At 29.6% G+C, this 19,808-nt stretch overlaps 2 protein-coding genes across 3 annotated transcripts; one reads left to right on the top strand and one right to left on the bottom strand.

The window, feature by feature from the left end:
* Window positions 1-126: 126 nt before the first annotated feature.
* LOC115701456 (uncharacterized) lies at window positions 127-2,453 on the bottom strand. Of its 2 annotated transcripts, XR_009683995.1 has the most exons (4): window positions 2,321-2,453; window positions 2,172-2,226; window positions 1,002-2,046; window positions 127-900 (listed from the first exon to the last, which is right to left on the bottom strand). XR_009683995.1 is itself a non-coding variant. In XM_061102353.1 (3 exons), exons 1-3 carry the CDS (start codon window positions 2,416-2,418, stop codon window positions 1,243-1,245), a joined length of 957 nt encoding a protein of 318 aa, XP_060958336.1. In that variant the 5' UTR covers window positions 2,419-2,453; the 3' UTR covers window positions 127-1,242. The 2 variants fall into 2 exon arrangements, 1 of the variants encoding a protein (XP_060958336.1); XM_061102353.1 differs by having other exon boundaries at window positions 127-2,046.
* A 9,038-nt stretch (window positions 2,454-11,491) lies between these two features.
* LOC133030376 (protein FAR1-RELATED SEQUENCE 5-like) lies at window positions 11,492-13,092 on the top strand. The gene is made up of 2 exons (XM_061103109.1): window positions 11,492-12,672; window positions 12,756-13,092. Exons 1-2 carry the CDS (start codon window positions 11,492-11,494, stop codon window positions 13,090-13,092), a joined length of 1,518 nt encoding a protein of 505 aa, XP_060959092.1.
* The last annotated feature ends 6,716 nt before the right edge of the window (window positions 13,093-19,808 follow it).

Genomic DNA, 19,808 nt, shown 5'->3' with positions numbered 1-19,808 from the left:
ACGAGTCAATGATACGCAACAAAATGAAATATGATTTTCAGATGTAATATAAATGATACATATTTAGTTAATACTTTGACACTTACGGATCCCTCAACTTCTCGCAATCTGGCCGCAACGATGCCATGCACCTCCTATCCACTTCAAACTTTCGAAATTTCGCAAGCACATATCTGATTCAATTGTAATCAATGTAACTGTTATTAAAAATTTCTACAAGTATATCATAATGAGAAATACGAAAATAACATTTACTTACCCCGGATCTAATGTGTTGCTAAAAATAAACTTGTAAAACCCATATTGGTTACGGGGGATCGCTTCCTTCGTCTTGAAAGGCCCGACAACAGTTCTGCCCGACTCAATAAATTGCTCGTACGCCTTATCGTTGAAATCATCCTCAATTAAAGGCACATTCTCCGACTGTGTCTTCTTTGATTTGACGAGGGTTTTGCCTTTATTCCAGAAAGATGCCACTTCGACTATATCAAAGTCCTCATCGTCGAAGGTCTTATGTGCAGCACCTTCATCTTCAACAGATTTTGTAACAGATAGTGAAGGCGTACTTACAGATTCCACCACATTTTCGTCGGATAGACCAACAACATTAGTCTTTGAACGGACAGGGGACTTCAACGGGGACTCCTCCACGGCCTGGCTGCACTCCGCCTTCTTCCCCGTTTCCGCAGCAGCATCCTCCTCCAACTCTCGGTCAATACCACCTACACCTTCTCCTTTGTCCATAAATTTCAAAGAAAATGATCTCAACTGAGACTTTAACTCATTGGAGAAGTACTCCTTCAACTCGTTGATAGAGCTGACAAAGTGGTCACTGCTCTTTCTTCCTTCCGAGTCGGAGTAGTAGTTGGGCAGTATTACGGGATTCGAAGTGAGCGTTATCTGTTAAACATAACAAATTTAACAAATTTAATTTTTCAAACCCAAAATAATTAATATCAACTGAAATCACATTACCACATTATAACCAAAATTCGATGTACCTTGTCGCTGTTGGGACCCCCATTGTCTTTCACAAATTTGTAAGCGGACTTACATTGTTTACTACCCCAAAAATCAACGGGGAGCACTGTTCGGTCGACATATCCAAAGTTCCACTCCACGTGAGTCAAGTACACCAACTGTCACAAACAAACAATGTATTAGTAATACATTCGACTAATAAATCACAATATTATATTATAAACTCAATAAACACATTTACATAAATGAAAGATAACAAAATCAATGTCCCTGGAGGAATAAGGTGCAGCCAGACACATTCTTCGTGGCCTTATTTCGAAATCTGAAAATTGAGTTCATCAGATACCTGAACCCCGCAGTTGCCCAGTTCTTGTGGCGAATGTCCCTGGTAACCCTAAGGGAGTGCAAGTACCCCGAAGTGATATCGCAGCCCGTTTTCGGCGCAAGGACTGTCCCTATGACCACCAAAGAAAATTTAATCAGAAATAGGCTGTCTGCCTCAACGCACTCCAACAAAGATTTCTCCAACCCTGTCAAGGACACGGTGTACTCGACAACGTTCAATATCTCCTCCAGATATCGAGTGTCACTATCACCCTCGGTGACTACAGGATCCCCTCCGTCGTCCACCCCCATAACATCTCCGAACATCGCGGCAGATAAGTGAATTTTCCTCCCATACAAATCCAGTATGCTAGTGGTTGGGTCAACATGTTTGATTAACCAACTCACTAGTCGGGTGTCAACGTATGGTGCATCCTCTCTGATGAATGATCCAAATCCAGCATTTTGGATCACATCTTTCTGCTCCAGGTTCAGGTTCTTGCAAATCCTGATTAAACGGTTGAAGGAGCATCGACCGTACACAGATGCTTCTTCACTTTCAGGAGCACCCTCTTCCTCATCCACCTCCACTTTCTTCCCCTTGGCATCAGCTGCCTTTGGTTTCCTCCCCCTTGTTTGCACCGCCTTCTTAGCGGGATTAGGGTTAGGGTCATAGCTTCTCCACTCAGACTTCTCCTCGTCGGTGAAACCTTTATATTGCACTTTCAATTTGTCGGTAGCCTGTAATATGAGGCAAACTTACATCAACTACAGAGTACATGGAAAGAATCTTAAAGTACGTCAAACAATTACGATGAATTACAGACAATTGATATAAAAAATTTGAGTAACAGCCGACATCAAACCTCTTTCTCAGTTAATCCCTTCTCAGCTGCTCGAAGGGCTTTGTAGTTCGCATTGCTACATATGGACATAATTTCAATCAAATATATAATAAAATAAATGTTAAACATCAATCACACGAGTAAACAACTATCCATCATTCAAAACTTACAAGAAATTTCTCCAAGCAACCGCATTATCGTTCGGCTCGGGGGTGACATCCTTCTTTACGGGTTCATTTCCCCCTTTCCTTTTGCGTTTCCCAGCCATGTATGATGAACCTAACCAAATTAAAGATAAACAAATCTAAACAATAAGGACTACATATTTCAACAAATACACTATATAAAAAAAATAATTGACCAAAACACAATGAAAATCGTGCATTGTAATCACCCAAAATCACATCAAATCAACTTAACCATTCGGCATTGGAAAAATTCAGATTTCAAACACACATTTCATGCTTCTTGCATGTTACACATTAAAGTACATCAAAATGATGTGAAACTCTTTTCAACTAAATGATTTCCAATACTCAAAAATTATACGACAACACTTCCACAACCAAAACAATGAACAAAACAACACTTAACTACTAACTCCCATAACCAAAAAGTGGTACAAACGAGTTGGTACAATCCGTGAGAACCAAGAACATAAAGCACACACATGAATAGACAAAATTCCCCCAAACTTAACCAATCTAGGTACCTTGTACCTCTTAATTCATGATGAACAGAGTACAAAACCAGTTGGAAAACATTTAATATCAGAATTAACAAAACAATGCTTCACTACTAACTGTCATAACCATTTCAATAACTTCTCCAATAATTGATATACACAAAAAAAACAAAACTGCCATAGTTTTTATCAATAGTGTATCTCATTAACTCATGAATCTTCTGTCTAAACCATCCAATTTTTCAAAACAAATTCATAACAATAGGAAAATACAAACTACAACTTCTAATTAAAGTACAAAAATCACTCACTACCCAACAAATAACCAAAAACATCACATTTGCTAAGTAACATTCTGAACTAAAAAATTTAAGACCATAGTTTCTTTACCTAACTCAACACATGACAACCATCACCATTTCATTGTTTTCCTTTCTTTCAATTTTTTTTTTTGGGTCAATATAGGGCAGCCGAGGGCAAAACATTTGGGTAAAAAAAATACACACGAGAATGACCAAACACGTGAATCCAAAACACTTTCACAATAAAATTGATTTCCGAAAACAATTATTTTTCAGCAACACTGTACATACCAATGTTTACATTGTTTTTCTTTCTTTCATTACATTCTTTCGTTAAAATTGTTTCACTGCAAGGGTATAAATTAATCCAACACACTTTCACAATAAATCAACAAACAAAAAGGGTAAACACATGAATCGAATCAAAACTACTTCCTATTACTGTGTAAAATTGGGGAACATAAAATGTACCTTCAATTTTCTGCAACCCGTGAATCAAAACTTCTTCAATAAGCAGATTTAAGGCCTGTAAAACGTATTAAAACTACTCAATAAACCAAAAATGGAACAGAAAAAAAATACGAAATGCAAATACACGGATTGAACACCACATCACAATTTTGACAAATACTTTACTATCCAACTTAACCCAAACTGAGAAACAAATTAAGTTTTCTTTTTCCATGAATGACAAATGCATTACTATCCAAATTACCCCAAAATGAGGAATAAATTTATGAGTGGTGATGAATGTTGCTAAGCAACACCTTAATTAATTAATAATAAAGTTGTTCTATCTGCATAGCTTTGAAATTTCCACTTTTTTTACTTAAAATAATAAAAGGTGCCCAGTTCGTATTAATAATTTTAAGGGTAAATATCTGTTTGATCGCACTTTCTGTTTTGTTAATTCATCATTATTTCTAATTCTAACTATATATTTTACAACAAAAATTCCATTTTAATAAAAAAAAAAATAATTATATGTAAAATATAACGAAGGAGAACACATATAACGTTTTACTGTAACAACATTTTTTTTTTTTTCTGAAAACAGATTAACACCAAGAAATTTTTATATAATTTTTTAGTAATTTATTGATTGAAAAATAAAAAATCACGAAGAATGGCAGTCAGGACCTCCTTCCTAACTTGTATCTAACATTATCCAAAGTAAATAACAAACAATATGCAAAAGAATGAGAAAATTTCTTGTACAAACCCACCTCGTTCGGAGAAGGAGCCGGAGACAAACAAAACCAAGTGCACCAACTCTGAAAGTACTACAGTTTCCTCTCCCAAAGAAAATGTGAAGAACAAGAAAAAAATGGGAAGAAGAAGAAGAAAATTCGAAGAACAAGAAGAAAATGAGAAGAAGAAGAAGAAAATTTGAAGAAGAAGAAGAAAATAACAACTGCCCTAAAATAAACCTAACTCTTTATACCCACGAAGAAGAAGAAGGAAAGACTAATGTATTTTCAAAAATTGGTAACTGTCACGTACATCAAACGTCAATCGGTGTCAGTTTTTTAAAAATTAATTAATTTAAAATACAAAAAACCAACCGGTTACCATTTTTCCCCCCCTAACTACCCCTACTTTAACCCCAGCCCTTAGATCATGCCCCAATTCAATCCAACGGCTACAGTACAATCAGGGATTGTATTCCCTATTTTGGCATAACGGGACCAAATCCTATCCCTATATATGTATACTTTGAAATTTCTTGCTGTGATAGTATATAATTTCTAGAAAAATTATTGTAAAAGTAATTTTTTTTTATCAAGTCTTATTGTGTTTGAGGCGTTGAGGGTTTTTTCATGTATTGCTTTGCATTTATTTATTTTCTTTTTCTTTTTTTTTAGAAATCTCTTTGCATGCATTTACATTATTCATATTCATGATTATTATTTCTTATAAATGGTTTGAAGTACACCCATGGTATTTGGTGTAGTTTGGTAAACTTTCCAATTTTATGATAGTGACCATTTTTTTTTTATTTTGTAATATATTTTCATTTCCTTCAAACCAAGAAATCAATTTTTGCATGCATATTATTGTTTATTTGTGTATAAAGTAAAAAAAGAGATATATAATACATAAAGTTGTAGGATATATTTGCTAAAATGAGAATGTGGTACCATTAGATAAGACTAAACACTTATCATTGTTTGCTCAATGACAAGTCTTTTTCCAATGCTCAAAGTTTGACCAATACATTGATATATTTATAATAACATTGTCTCCAACTAAGAGCCAACGTCCTCTTTTTTTTTTATTTATATTTTAATTTTCTTATTGTGTTTAAAGTAATATTATATCAGATAATTTAATATTTGCTAAGATGTATACTATATTTATTTAATAATATCTATATTACTTATTCATAGTATATATTCACTCCCTCACGTCAGTATATTACTTATGTATTAAAAGTATGTGATGCATGTTCAAAAAAAAAAAACAAGTATGTGATGCATGACTCAATGTTTGCTATGTATGACAAATTTATTAGAGGAGATAGAGGGATGCCCATGTTAAGAATTTAATTCTTTGTCCAAGACCCAAGGGTTTACCAAAACAATAAATTATATTAAGTGATTTTGTTTCTGCAAAGAATATGACCGTTTTTATTTTTTTTTTATTTATATTTTAATGTCATTTAAAGGCTATTCAATTCATGCATGTCACTTTGTTCTTATTGTGTTCAAAGTAAAGCAAAAAGTTATATAGTACATAAAGTTATAGGTTATATTAGCTAAAATGAGAATATATAGTACTCTTGATAAGACCACACATTGTTTCAAAAAAAAAAAAAAATAAGACCACACACTAATGATCCATTAGGTGAAACGTACTAACCTAATAATAATAATAATAATAATAATAATAATAATAATAATTTATGACATTTTTTTTAACCAACAACATAACACATTAATATTATAATAGGGATCCATGATATTAATTATACATTACAACATATTAACTCAAACTACTGATTACATAAGTTTAATAAAAAAATACTAATATCATGGATTAGTTATACATTTTAAATAGTACAATAATTTTATTAGTTCAACACAAATTAGGAATAACACAAATTTCTTAAGTAACTTGAGTCCATTTTTATATATATTATTTATTATATTTTAATTTTTTTATTGTGTTTAAAGTAAAGCAAAGTACCTACTAATATGTAGTACTATTGATGAAGACTACACATTTATTGTTGTGATAAGACTACACATTTGTTCTCTTCAATGACAAACTTAAAATTAATAATATATTAATTTTGTTTCTTCATTTGTTTTGTTTTTTATTACTTTTCATTTGTTTTGTCTTTTATTACTTTGCATGGTTTGAAGTACACGCATGGTTTTATTATTGTTTTTGTAAGCTTTCTTATTTTGTGTTAGTGATAAATACAAGCTTTTGTCCAGAGGTAACCTATACAATAACTATACAATATGACCTATTTTTTTCTTTGCTAGATCACCATTATTATATTATAATTTATTTGTATTTTAATCACTTCATGCATGTAATTTTATTTTTATTCCTTTTAAAATTAGGCAAAGGAAGAATAGTACATAAAGTTGTAGGTTGAATTTGCTAAATAAAGATATAAAACTATTGGGTATTAAGGGTTTTTCTTGAAATCACAATGGGTCTTCCATTGTCTATACAATTGTTTTGCTCGACAATTGAGAGTGACATTATGTGTGTGTATATAAATATAGATATTTATCATTTGTAATTGCCTCACCACTAAATCAAATTTATAAGCCCATAACTACAGTATTTGTTTTATCACCAAAAAATGACTAAGACCAAATCCATTTCCAAAAACCTATTCCCTACCACTAACTCTTGTTACGGCTCAGCTAAGAATTACAGCCCGGACGCCCATGTATGTCCAATGAACTTAGGGACTCCTTCATCAATTTGCAAGAAATCTCCTCCATCTTCCTCTCGGTCAAGGAGATACTGGTCTCTGGCGACAGAACCTTGCTCCAATTGTGTCATGTTGCAGAGCACTCTTAACTCAGTGAATGCTTCAAAAAACAAATGTGCTGACCTGTTAGATGAGGCTCGAAAGAGGATTATCGAGCTTGCTTCGACCATGTACCAACAAAACAAGCTCCAGGGTCAAGGAAGTGACCAAGTGAAGACGGTGGAAGCACTTTTGGAAGCTGCCAATGACTACCTCAGAGGTGAAGCGAGAGTCCCTGAGGTGATTCATCTCGATTGAGGTCTTGGGAACTCGCCTTTTGTGCACCATTCACTGGCCCCATCCTCTCCAAACCTATGAATGGTCTTACATTTCTCCAAATTATGTTATGATATTTTGTTGTGTTTTCTTATTATGGTATGCTTTATATTGTTTTTCTAAGAGTATGTTGTGTTTTAGTTTGTGTTCACGTGTTTATTAGTAACTTTAGTTAGTATTGAGTCATGTCCTCCACAGTACTCTTAAAAGCATGCATGCATGCATGGCGTAAAAGGGTATTCTCTATCCCTAGTATCATGTAATCTCTTTTTTTATTAATATTATTAATGATGATCTTATATATATATATATATCTAAGTGCAATTTAAAACTTTAGAGATTAATCTATCAATTATGTTGAAGAAATGTACTGTGCTCTTTCTTTTTTAAATCACTATGCTTTTGAACTACTGTATTATTATCTTTTCTTCAATATACTTTTTTTATTTTTTTTTAAAAAAAAGTAATATTACACATCAGATCATTTAATTTGGAGACTATATAGACTATATTTATCCAGTAATATCTATATTACTTATTCATGGTGTATATTCACTCTCTAACGTGAGTATATTACTTTTGCATGAAAAATATGTGAGATTACACTATATACATTCATGGGTATGGAAAATGACATTATTTCTGATTCGAAAGGGAAAAGGGAAAATGACATTATTATTATTATTATTATTATTATTATTATTATTATTATTATTATTATTATTATTATTATTATTATTATTATTATTTTGGAAGGGAATTAATACAATGACGTACGGGACTAAATCATCTTTATCTGGAGATTTCTTATGTGGTAATAAAATCTGGGCGATCATAAAAAATATATGCTCTCAAAATGAAAAAAGAGAAGAAAATTAAACATTAATTATTCCTGTGATTAATTGTGTTGTTTCCCAAAAAAAAAAAAAAAAAAAAAACCTATAATACTAAAAAAAAATTGACAACATCACAAGATTAAAAAATTTACATTATTTATCTAATTACCATAACAATATTTATTTATCTAAAATCTTTATGACTAATAAGATATGATACTATGTTTGAGTTCACTAAAGACCATTACAAAACTATGTTTGATTTATGGTAAACATAGATGTTGCTTTAAAAGAAAACAATAAATCTTGATATTGGGCCTAGATACATAGTTAGATTATGGCCCAAAATAGGCCAACCAATTTGACTACCCTATATACATTTATATTTAACTACAGCCTATATATTAAATTAAATTCTTGTGTTAGTTTCATAAATAACTACACCAACCACACCACCTACAAGTGTACAAATATGAGGACCTCACAATGGCAAAATTAAACAACTAAAAGTAAGTACTTATAAAAAGTTATTGATCTCACTCTCATTCAACTTCTTTCTATAGTGTCATTTGGTAGAGTTTTGGTGGATGAATCAATCTCACTCTCACTCACTTGGATAGTCTTGTAAGTCTCCTATTACAATTATAAAGGTATGTCTTATTAACACAATATCTTATTTTGACAGCATGTGCTTATCTTTTACTTACCATATAAATAGAGTTTAATATTGAGTCATGGATTCAAAGCATGTTCATTCTATGGTTATTACATATGATACAATAACATAGATAAGTATATATTATCCAAGAGACAATCTTCATAACAAAAGAAGTGTTAAACTAAAAGAAGTGATTGTGTTGTTTCTAAAAAAAAAAAACTATAATACTAAAAAAAATGATAACATCACAAGATTAAAAGATTGCATTATTTATCTAATTTATGAAAATAGATAGAATATTTACTGATGAATATTTAATTACCGTCACAATAGTTGAACGTGTTAACTAATATAAAATTTATTTTTCATAAAATCTTTATGACCAATAAGATGTGATACTATGTTTGAGTTCACTAGAGACTATTACAAAACCATGTTTCATTTATGTAAACATAGATGTTGCTGTAAAAGAGAACAATAAATCTTGGTATTGGGCCTTGATATTGGGCCTTGAAAACAATAAATCTTTTACTTACCACATAAATGGAGTCCAACTATATTGAGTCATGGATTCAAAGCATGTTCATTCTATGGTTATTACATAATATATATTTTTATAAATGTAGGATTTTTTTTTAGGTAAGAGCATTACTTTTGTTTTTTTTTTTTTGTACATATGAGAGTATTTTTTTAATATTTCAATTGGTTAATTAATGAAAGTGCATGAAATTACAATAGAACGTATATGAAAATAGTATGTTTTTTTAGGTAAATTTGTTCTTCACTGTTTGCAATACCATTGACTATGAGAGTTAGTACAACAATAAAGATTACTGTTAGTAGTCAAAACAGAAAAGCTTAAATTATGTGTCAAATATTTAAGGAAAGTCATCAACTTCATTAACTTTAATATGTAAGTTAATGTGTTTTCATCATACACTTGAATGACTAATATTCATTTTATTGAATTATTAGGAAAAGTATGACGGACGTAGATATTGCCTCCAACTCTCACTGGCAAGAAATTTTGGACACACTTCAACTATCCAAATCAGTTGCAGAAATAGATACTCATGATATTGAAGGGAAAGAGATGGTAAGTCTAAAAATGTGGGAGGCATTCTATTATACTTATGCAAGATGGAAAGGTTTCAGTCCTAGAATTGACGATACAAAATCCAGAAAAAGTGATGGAGAAATATACATTCGACGATGGGTTTGTAACAAAGAAGGTTTTCGGAAGGAGAAATTTTTGAACATGCCAGATAGGAAGAAGCGACCAAAAGAAATAACACGTTGTGGGTGTCAAGCTGCGTTACGAATCCTTCGGTTACAAAAAACAAATCTTTGGCGGTGTCAAGAATTTGTACCATTTCATAATCATGATTTGGTAATACCATCACAAATGCAATTCACTCGGGCAAACCGCGAGGTTCCTGAAGCAGTAGCTGCACAAGTAATTAGCATGAATAGATGTGGTATCAAAACTTCTTCCGTTGTAGCACATATTGCCCTACAATCTGGAGGGTATGACAATCTTCCTTTCCAACTAAGAGATGTGTACAACAAAACGGCTAGTTTAAGAAAGCAAGAGAACATATGTGACAGTCAGTAGTCCCGTGATCCGTAAGGGGAAACACCGGGTAAGCTGTGCAATCCCACACCGCCTGGGGAAGGTCAAGTGGGATGATTCTGAGACTGTGTAGGTATGGGACTACACAGTTGAATAGAGCTTAAATGGATTGATTGGTACTACCTATGTCAACAAGGTGCATCTTGTTTTTCGGTAGCCCATCTCGAAAAAACTCCACAGTTAAGCGTGCTTGGCCTGGAGCAATTTCAAGGATGGGTGACCTCCTGGGAATTTTTCCCAGGATGCGTGTGAGTGAGGACAAAGCACGCTGTAAACACTTGTGTTGGTCTGTAGGGTCAGTCATCAATCCAGGAAGCAGCTAGAGTGGCGTACTCGTGTATAAGAGCCATTCATTCCGTGGGTGTAAGGACCCAATAGAGGCTTGAAGCGGGGACGTTACAAATGGTATCAGAGCCTTGACCCAGCCGGAAGTGTGGTCGACGAGGACGTCGGACCCCGTAAGGGGGGGTGATTGTGGCCGCAGTCCCGTGATCCGTAAGGGGAAACACCGGTAGCCGTGCAATCCCACACCGCCTGGGGAAGGTCAAGTGGGATGATTCTGAGACTGTGTAGGTATGGGACTACACAGTTGAATAGAGCTTAAATGGATTGATTGGTACTACCTATGTCAACAAGGTGCATCTTGTTTTTCGGTAGCCCATCTCGAAAGAACTCCACAGTTAAGCGTGCTTGGCCTGGAGCAATTTCAAGGATGGGTGACCTCCTGGGAAGTTTTCCCAGGATGCGTGTGAGTGAGGACAAAGCACGCTGTAAACACTTGTGTTGGTCTGTAGGGTCAGTCATCAGTCCAGGAAGCAGCTAGAGTGGCGTACTCGTGTATAAGAGCCATTCATTCCGTGGGTGTAAGGACCCAATGGAGGCTTGAAGCGGGGACGTTACAACATATCAAGTGATGCAGAAGGTACATTGGGTTTCTTAGACGGCTTATCATCAATGGATCCTGAATTTTACGTCGAGTACAAGATTGATGACGAAAATCGATTAGCATTCCTTTTTTGGGCCGATGGTATGAGTAGAAGAGACTACATGTTATTCGGGGAAGCAATTGCTTTTGATACAACATACCGCACCAATAAGTATAATAAGCCATTGACTGTAGTTGTTGGCGTCAATCACCATTTTGAAACTTGTGTGTTCGGTTGCGCAGTTTTACTTGATGAGACGGAAGACGCTTATATTTGGTTCTTGAGGGTGTTCCTTGATTGCATGGGCAACAAAAAACCAAAAGTAGTCCTCACTGATAATGATGAAAGGATGGGATTCACAATCAGACATTTGTTACGAGACTCTACCCATCGACTTTGTGCATGGCATCTAGGGAACAATGCCACAAAGAATATTAAGATTCCAGATTTCAACAAAGGCTTCTTTGACTTAATATACAACTACTACACAGTGGAAGAGTTTGAAGAAAAATGGGCCGCTTTGTTGGCACAATTCGGCCTTGAAGAAAATTCTTGGTGTCGTACTAAATACAACACACGTGGTCAATGGGCAGAGACGTTCTTAAGAGGGGTTTTCTATGGAGGCATGCGAACAACCCAAAGATGTGAGTCTATGAACAATGTACTCAAGAGATTCTTACTTGCTAATTACAGTTTACGAGAGTTTGTTTCACAAATTACCCATGCTATTGGCACAATGCGCCATAATGAAGCCGCTAAAGATTTCAAAAGCATGCATACCGTCCCTCATATTCCCGCTGGTAAGACAGATTTCTTGCAAACATATTACAAACAGGCCGCCGCAATTTTCACCAGAAACATATATTATAAAGTAAAAGAACAGATTGAGGAAGAGCAACCCTATTCAATTTCTCATCGGGAAGATCAAGGGGATTCATACCTCTTCTCTTTAGCTAGATTCCAATACGGTACGATAAGACACCGAGTCTTATATAACAAAGAGAAGAATGAGTTAAATTGTTCGTGTTTGTTGTTTGAGTCCGATGGTATTCCATGCAAGCATATATGGTGTGTAATGAAAAGTCTTGACATTCGAGTTATACCAGAATCCTTAATATTAACTCGTTGGCGAAAGGATGTCAAGACTTCTTCCTCTACACAAGTTGGTGAACACTCATCCGAACATCAAAAGATGACCCAATTGTCAAGGTAAATTAAAATTAAATTAGCAAATAAAATTCTTTTATTCTTATTCTATTAGTGTTTTAATTATGATTCATATGATTGTTCAGGTTTGGAGCGCTCAATGCTTATTCAAACTCAATGAATTTCTTTGCATCACACTCAGAAGCAACATTCCAAATGGCAAAGATGGAGTTGGAAAAACTTAATACCATCTTTAGGGCGTCTTACGAGGAGGGACAGAATAGCCAAAACTCACAACCAACCACAACATATCGTGATAATCCAAACATAATCCAAGATCCTGTAAGAGTGAGGACGAAGGGCATGGCCTCAACGAATTCTAGAAAAGGAACAAATGATGGAGTACAAGGAGGTAGGCAATGCACACTTTGTGGAGGTCGAGATCATAATAAACGAACTTGTATGAGAAGGACAGGGGTCTAAAACTCATACAAGACCATGATCATCTTCCACCCATGCATGTTGAATACATTCCACGTTCAAAAAGACTAGTCCCCATTCTTAAGCCTTCAATGAAACATCTAATTCTTATTTTATATTGTTATTGTCATTTAATTATGTGAGACCATTAGTTGTCATTTCACCAACTTATATGTAAGACTACTTCAATTCAACATATATGTCATGGTATTGTGGCTTTATTATAGTGAATAGTTTGAGATAGCTAGATTACTTATGCATAAAACCTAATGTTAAATTACACGTGTTTATCATACCCATTTAATTATGAATGAAGTATAAAATTGAATAAATCATACCATTAACGTTATAGTTTAGTTTATGACATATATTTTCCATATATATATTTTAGCAATAGTTTTATTAGTTTTAGTTATATTTAAAAATAATAATTTTAGAGAAACTAAAGAAAATATTATAACTAAGTATAATTTAAAAAATAAAAAATTTATTAAGTTTAATTATTTTAAATTTTTAATAATATGCCAATTAATATTATTCTTTTTTCAAAAAAAAAAAGAAATCACCCAGTTTAATTACCATATTACTTGTACTCCTAAAGAAAATTCTAATAAACTAATATTTTTCATACATGGTCTATATTTACCCAGTAACATCTATATTATTTAGGTGTGGTTGATATTCACTCAAAAACGTAATAGATTACTTATGCATGAAAACTTAATGTGAAATTACACTTATATCCCTACCTAGCACATATAAAATATTTGTGTCAACTCAACAGGTTAGTATAACCGGTTATATTAGGTTAATATTGTCCTTTATCTATTATTTATTGGCTTAAAATAATAGTTGTCAGAAAAAGAAAAAAATTAAAGGAACACATGTCACTTTTTTAGATTGTACTATGTTTGTTCATATAATATAAATATATATTATTTTTGTGAGTCACTAGTCACGCAATTAATACAATGCGTGACCACATCCAAAGCCTATATATATATAAATATTTATGACTACAAATATATATAAAAGTCTTAATTTAAATCTAAAAACCCAACATATATTACATCTCAAACATGAAAACAAATATATGTATATGGAAATAAAGATATTGGTCTAATCTCTCTAATTTTATACTTCTACAACGTCAATGGCTCCGACAAAAATACTCCAGATCGTCTTGGCCACCACCATTTTTAATGCACAGAGCAAAAAAAAAAAAGTTGCCAATGTATATTCAAAGACCTTATGGCTGCTGCCGATAACGAACACCAGCACAAGGAGGGAGACACGCTAACTTAGAGCTTAGAACTGCAACAACGCCAAGGACAGGGATGGAGAACTAAGAAGGAAGGGTCTTAGGTTCTTACGAAAGTATAATTACCCCACCATAAAACCTTGGTTACTGAAAATTAAAACTAAAAATTTGGGAATATGATCAAATATCGAGTTGATAGATTCCAACGGAGGATGAAGAAGAGGGAAACCATAATTACTTGTAAGGTAAAGAAACTACTTTCACAACAAATCCATTACGAAAAGGAATGAAAAGAAAATTGAAAACAAATTAAATACAGATTGTTCATAAAACATACCATAACTGGTTTGAAACTGAATTAATATGAATCCATTGATGAAATACTCACACAATGGCATAGAACTTCCAAAACTCCCTTCACTTATACCAAGATTATAAAGGAGAAAATAAGAGGAGAAAGAGGGGCGTCCGAAGGTGCAATTCATAGGGTAGAGAGAGAGAGAAGAAGCTTAAGCAGCGATGGTGGTTTTGAGAGTCTCTTTGAGTTAAAATGTAAGGGTAAGAGTAATATACGGTAACAATTTACGCCAATTAAAACTAATTAATAGGTTTAAATAATACTAATTAAAATTAAAATACAATTACAGAATAAATTTTTTAAAAAATCACAAAAATTAGGAGAAGCTAGATTAGTAAACAATTACAATTAAGTTGTCACGTCAACCGGTTTAGTGCATTCCTTAAGTCATTAAGTGTGATATAAAAAAAACATAATAACGAAAAGTCATTGCTAAATAATTGAAAGGACATCACTTAAATCATTAAATGGTTAATATTTATTTATATTAAAAAAATTGATTAAAAAATATTTAAATATAAAAATTTGAGAAATCAAAGAAATGATTAAGAAACTCCACTAAGGTGCCACATAAGCTCTAATAAACTTTACTTTATTAGATATATAGATATATAGATATATAGATAGATAGATAGATTATTTGTATATTAAATCAATTTTTTTAAATTTTATAATGTTATTTTAAATAATTAATAATTGTGAAATATGATACACTCTAATTAATTTTCTCATAATGTACAATGTACAATTATATTATCGTCTAAATTACCGTACAATATCATCCTAGCTTCTAAATTATACAAATATATAAATATAGATAGTTAAAACATATGTATAAATAGATATATAGATAAATAATTAATAATTTTTTTTTTGAGTGTGATAAATAATTAATAATTAGATACATGTATGTATAAAAAAAAAAATTAAAACAATGAGAAAGAAGGTAATTATAAGCCACAAAATAACTTTAGTATATCTAAAAATCCAAACATAACCAACATGATATAATAATAAACATGAATAATGTACTTTTACAAATATACATCTTATATCAATTTTTAACTTTTTATCTTATTATATCTATAACTAATCATATTACATTATATAATAATTAATACTGCCAAATATATATATTATTACATCTATATATATTTTTGATATTCTTAAGAAGAACTTTAAAAAATACTATTTAATGTATATGTTAATACTAACTTTATTAAAATTTAAAAAAGAAATAAAAATACTTTGGAGAAGAAAAAAATTTAAATAATCTTTATAATCATCTATGTATATATGTAGTGATCATGAAGAATGTAGATTGAGAGATCATCACATAATTCTCATATGAACAATAGCAATAGATCGTGCTTCTTTTATAGTCTAATTAGGCAATAAAACCGCGCCTTGCGCGGTTGTACATATTTTTTAATAAAAGCAAGAATAATTTTTTAATATAATTATTTTAATAACAGAAAAGTAATAATATTTTCTTGATTATTTTATTATTATATTTTTATTAGTATTATCACTGTTATTAATTTGTTGATTTAAGAAAAAATATAACAAAATATGGTCTTTGATAATGTTAATATGGATTTTGTCATTTTTTTATATATGTATTTTAATTTTTATATGCTTTATCTATATATCTTTTAATTTCTTTTATAGTTATTTGTTGAATTATATACTCAAATAAAATTTATAAAAAATGAGAACTTTTATTTTTTTACTTCTTTTTTTTTTACTCTTCTTATTATTTTTTGTTGAGAATTTTATTTTAATAATTTTATTCTAAGTACACATTATCAAATTATATGTAAAATATTAAATATAGCAATAGTCATTTTACCATACCATAATACAAAAATTCTAATGATTATATTTAAACTAGAGAACTAAGCCGCGCTTTGCGCGGTATTGTCCAACTTTTATAAATATTTTATAATTTTTTTTATTTATTTAATGATATAATCAAAAATATAATATTTTTATGTGTACGTTATAAATAAAGTAATACTATTGAAATAAAAAAATTGTTATTTTTATAATACACAAAAATATAGCAAATTTGTGATAAATATTAAATAGTGGAATTAATAAAGAAATAACATGTATTTTTATCATAAAATAAAAGAAAAAGAAAACAAATTTAATAATTTAAGCTTGTGACTGATGATATAGTTATTTTTGAATTATTGTTTAAACGTTTTTCTTAACATACTATTTATAAAAGTTTTAACATTTTATTTTGTGGTGTCAGTGAAATACTTTTTCTACAAAATTGAATGTAGGATGACAACTGTAAAATGGGCTATCACAATATTATATATTTTCTAAAATTAAAAAAATGAGGATTTTATATAAAAAATATTAGTGATAGAATTTTTCTATATGAAATGTTTGTTAGGGAATTTATTTTAATAAATTATGTAGATGTGAAATTTCTACCTTAAATTGTAATGATGAAAATAAAATTATGATTCATGCGACTAATTATTTCTATAATTTATTTGTCTTACTGTTTTGTAGTAATTAAAATTTTATAAGTATCGTATGAAATTAATTGAGCACTCGCGAGATAGTTTTAAACATATTCTGTCTATTGTTATAATTATTGAAAAATAAAATAAAATTTATAATTATTTTATTATTTTAAAAATTCATATATTGAGTAATTGTTAATATTTTTATTAAATAAATAAAATATTATAATTTATTCTTTTCCTATTATTCAATTATTTTTAAATGAAAAATAGAATAATTTTTTATTATTTTATATATGTAATAGTATTATATATATTGAATTAAAATCAATAATTTAAAATAAAAAAAATCTATTTTTTATTTGTTAAAAAACTTAAAGGATTTTTTTTATACACAATACAAATAATTAGTTTGTTTATAAAAGACTAAATAATTAAGAATCAATTATGAGATTATTATTATTATTATTATTATTATTATTATTATTATTATTTTAGAATGAGATTTTCTTATAATGAAATATTATGAGAATGTAATAATAATAATAATAGTGTAAGTTATAAAAAGTTAAAAAGACACTATTAATTTTATTAATAAGAAATGATTTGATGGTATATATTATTTTCATTTTATTTTAATTTTAATAATATATATTTATATATAATTGTTAAATCAAAATGAAAGATAGTTGATATAAGTTTGTTTAAATTTGTGTTGTTTTGAAAGTTGAAATAAGTTAATGGTATGTATACATTTATTATGTTGAAATAAGTTACTTAGGGAAAAAGTAAAAAAAAATGCTATTTATTTATATAACAATATATCATATATATTATAAGTTATTTATGAATTATATAAAAATGTAAAAGTAGATGAAAAGATGTATATGAATTAATAAATCAATTACATTATTATTACATAATTATGATTATTATAAGAAATTTAATTTAAAATAATAAAAAAATGTACAATAATTAAATAATTAAGAATATGATGATTTTTAGAATAATATATAATTTTAATTATATTTTTAAATTTAAAATATAATATATCATATATATTTTATTCTAATTATAATAATAGTAATTAAACATCCAACTTAACATACAATTACACTTTTTTCTTTAAAAGAAAAAGAAGAAAACATATACAATATAAAAATTACACATAGAATAAAATCACACATACATGATAGCCTAACAATTTAACTTGAAAATTCCTCTAATTTTTTGTCGAAGATTCCCTTATTTGTGAATGAAACTTTGTTTAAATATATATACATACAAGTAAGAGGTTGATTTCTTAAGACAATGACATGACTAAAAAATATGATGATCAATACTAAACTTCTATAAATACACTCGACACACAGATATTTTTCTTCGGTGTGATTATTATTACTATTGTTAAACTTCTTCTTCATAGACATTGTCTTTGTGATTGAGATGATAATGTTGATGATGATTTCTTCTCCATAGCCATGACATTTTAATTTTTTCCTCCCATTGTTTTTGAAAATGAAAATAGAAAACACAAAAAAAAAGTTTTAAAAGATTGAAAGGGAGAGAGAGAGGAGTGTGAGGAGATCAAGTAGAGAATGAATTATATTTATAGAAAAACTATTGCATGAGTGTGAGATGTTATGTAGAAAAAAAAACTTGAAAGGTAGGTAGGAAAATGAAAAGACTTTGAGGAATTGTAATAATCAAAGTGAAGTGCAAGAGTCTCTACTTGATATATATTGTGTATAATTGATTAGTTAATGTTTTTTAATTTTTATATATATATAATTATAATTACTAATATTACTATTATTATTATGTGTAAATATGAATTTGTGGTATTAGAATCGTTATATAATTTTCTTTTATAATTGAATATATATATATATTTTATTTTCAAAGGATTTGTAATTGAATATTTAATTATGTATACTATTACAATTATATATATTAATAATAATAGGTAATAAATATATAATAATAAAATATGTTGTTAAATTCTTTTTAAAATTCATCATAATTCTTTTTCAATAATTCTTATCAGTTACAAAATTTTAAATATGGATATTTTTTATTTAAATATTAAATAGATATAAATTTAAATAACTAATAAAATGACAAAATAGAATTCAAAAAATATTACAATTATATAGTGAATTTTTTCTGAAAAATTATTATTATTGTTTTGACTTTTTGAAAGGATTATTATATTATTGTTGGCTTATTTTTTTTTTATTTATTTTTGGTAATTAATTGTATTTTTACTTATTCGGTTAATACAAATATAAATATAATAGGTGTTGTATTTAATTATCATTCTATTAGTATAAATTATTTTGAATAACCTTTGATTTTTATAATACTTATTGATATTAATTGGACACATAATTTCTCTTTTACAAACTTAATTAAGTTATTATTGTTACTATTACTAATCTATAAATTATTATGATGTAATTGAATGGAAAAGTAATTTAAAAACTAAATAAAAGTGAAAAATGGAGATAACAAAGAATTAGAAAGAAACTTCATATAAGATGCCACCTAGAATGCTTTGTGCATTCCTTTATATTTATATATAGATGTTACACCGTTAAATGTCAATATGTGA

Source organism: Cannabis sativa, chromosome 8, assembly GCF_029168945.1.
Source record: "Cannabis sativa cultivar Pink pepper isolate KNU-18-1 chromosome 8, ASM2916894v1, whole genome shotgun sequence".
NCBI classification, from domain to species: Eukaryota; Viridiplantae; Streptophyta; class Magnoliopsida; order Rosales; family Cannabaceae; genus Cannabis; species Cannabis sativa.
The sequence above is the reverse complement of the archived record's forward strand: the minus strand, read 5'-3'. Positions and strand labels throughout refer to the sequence as shown.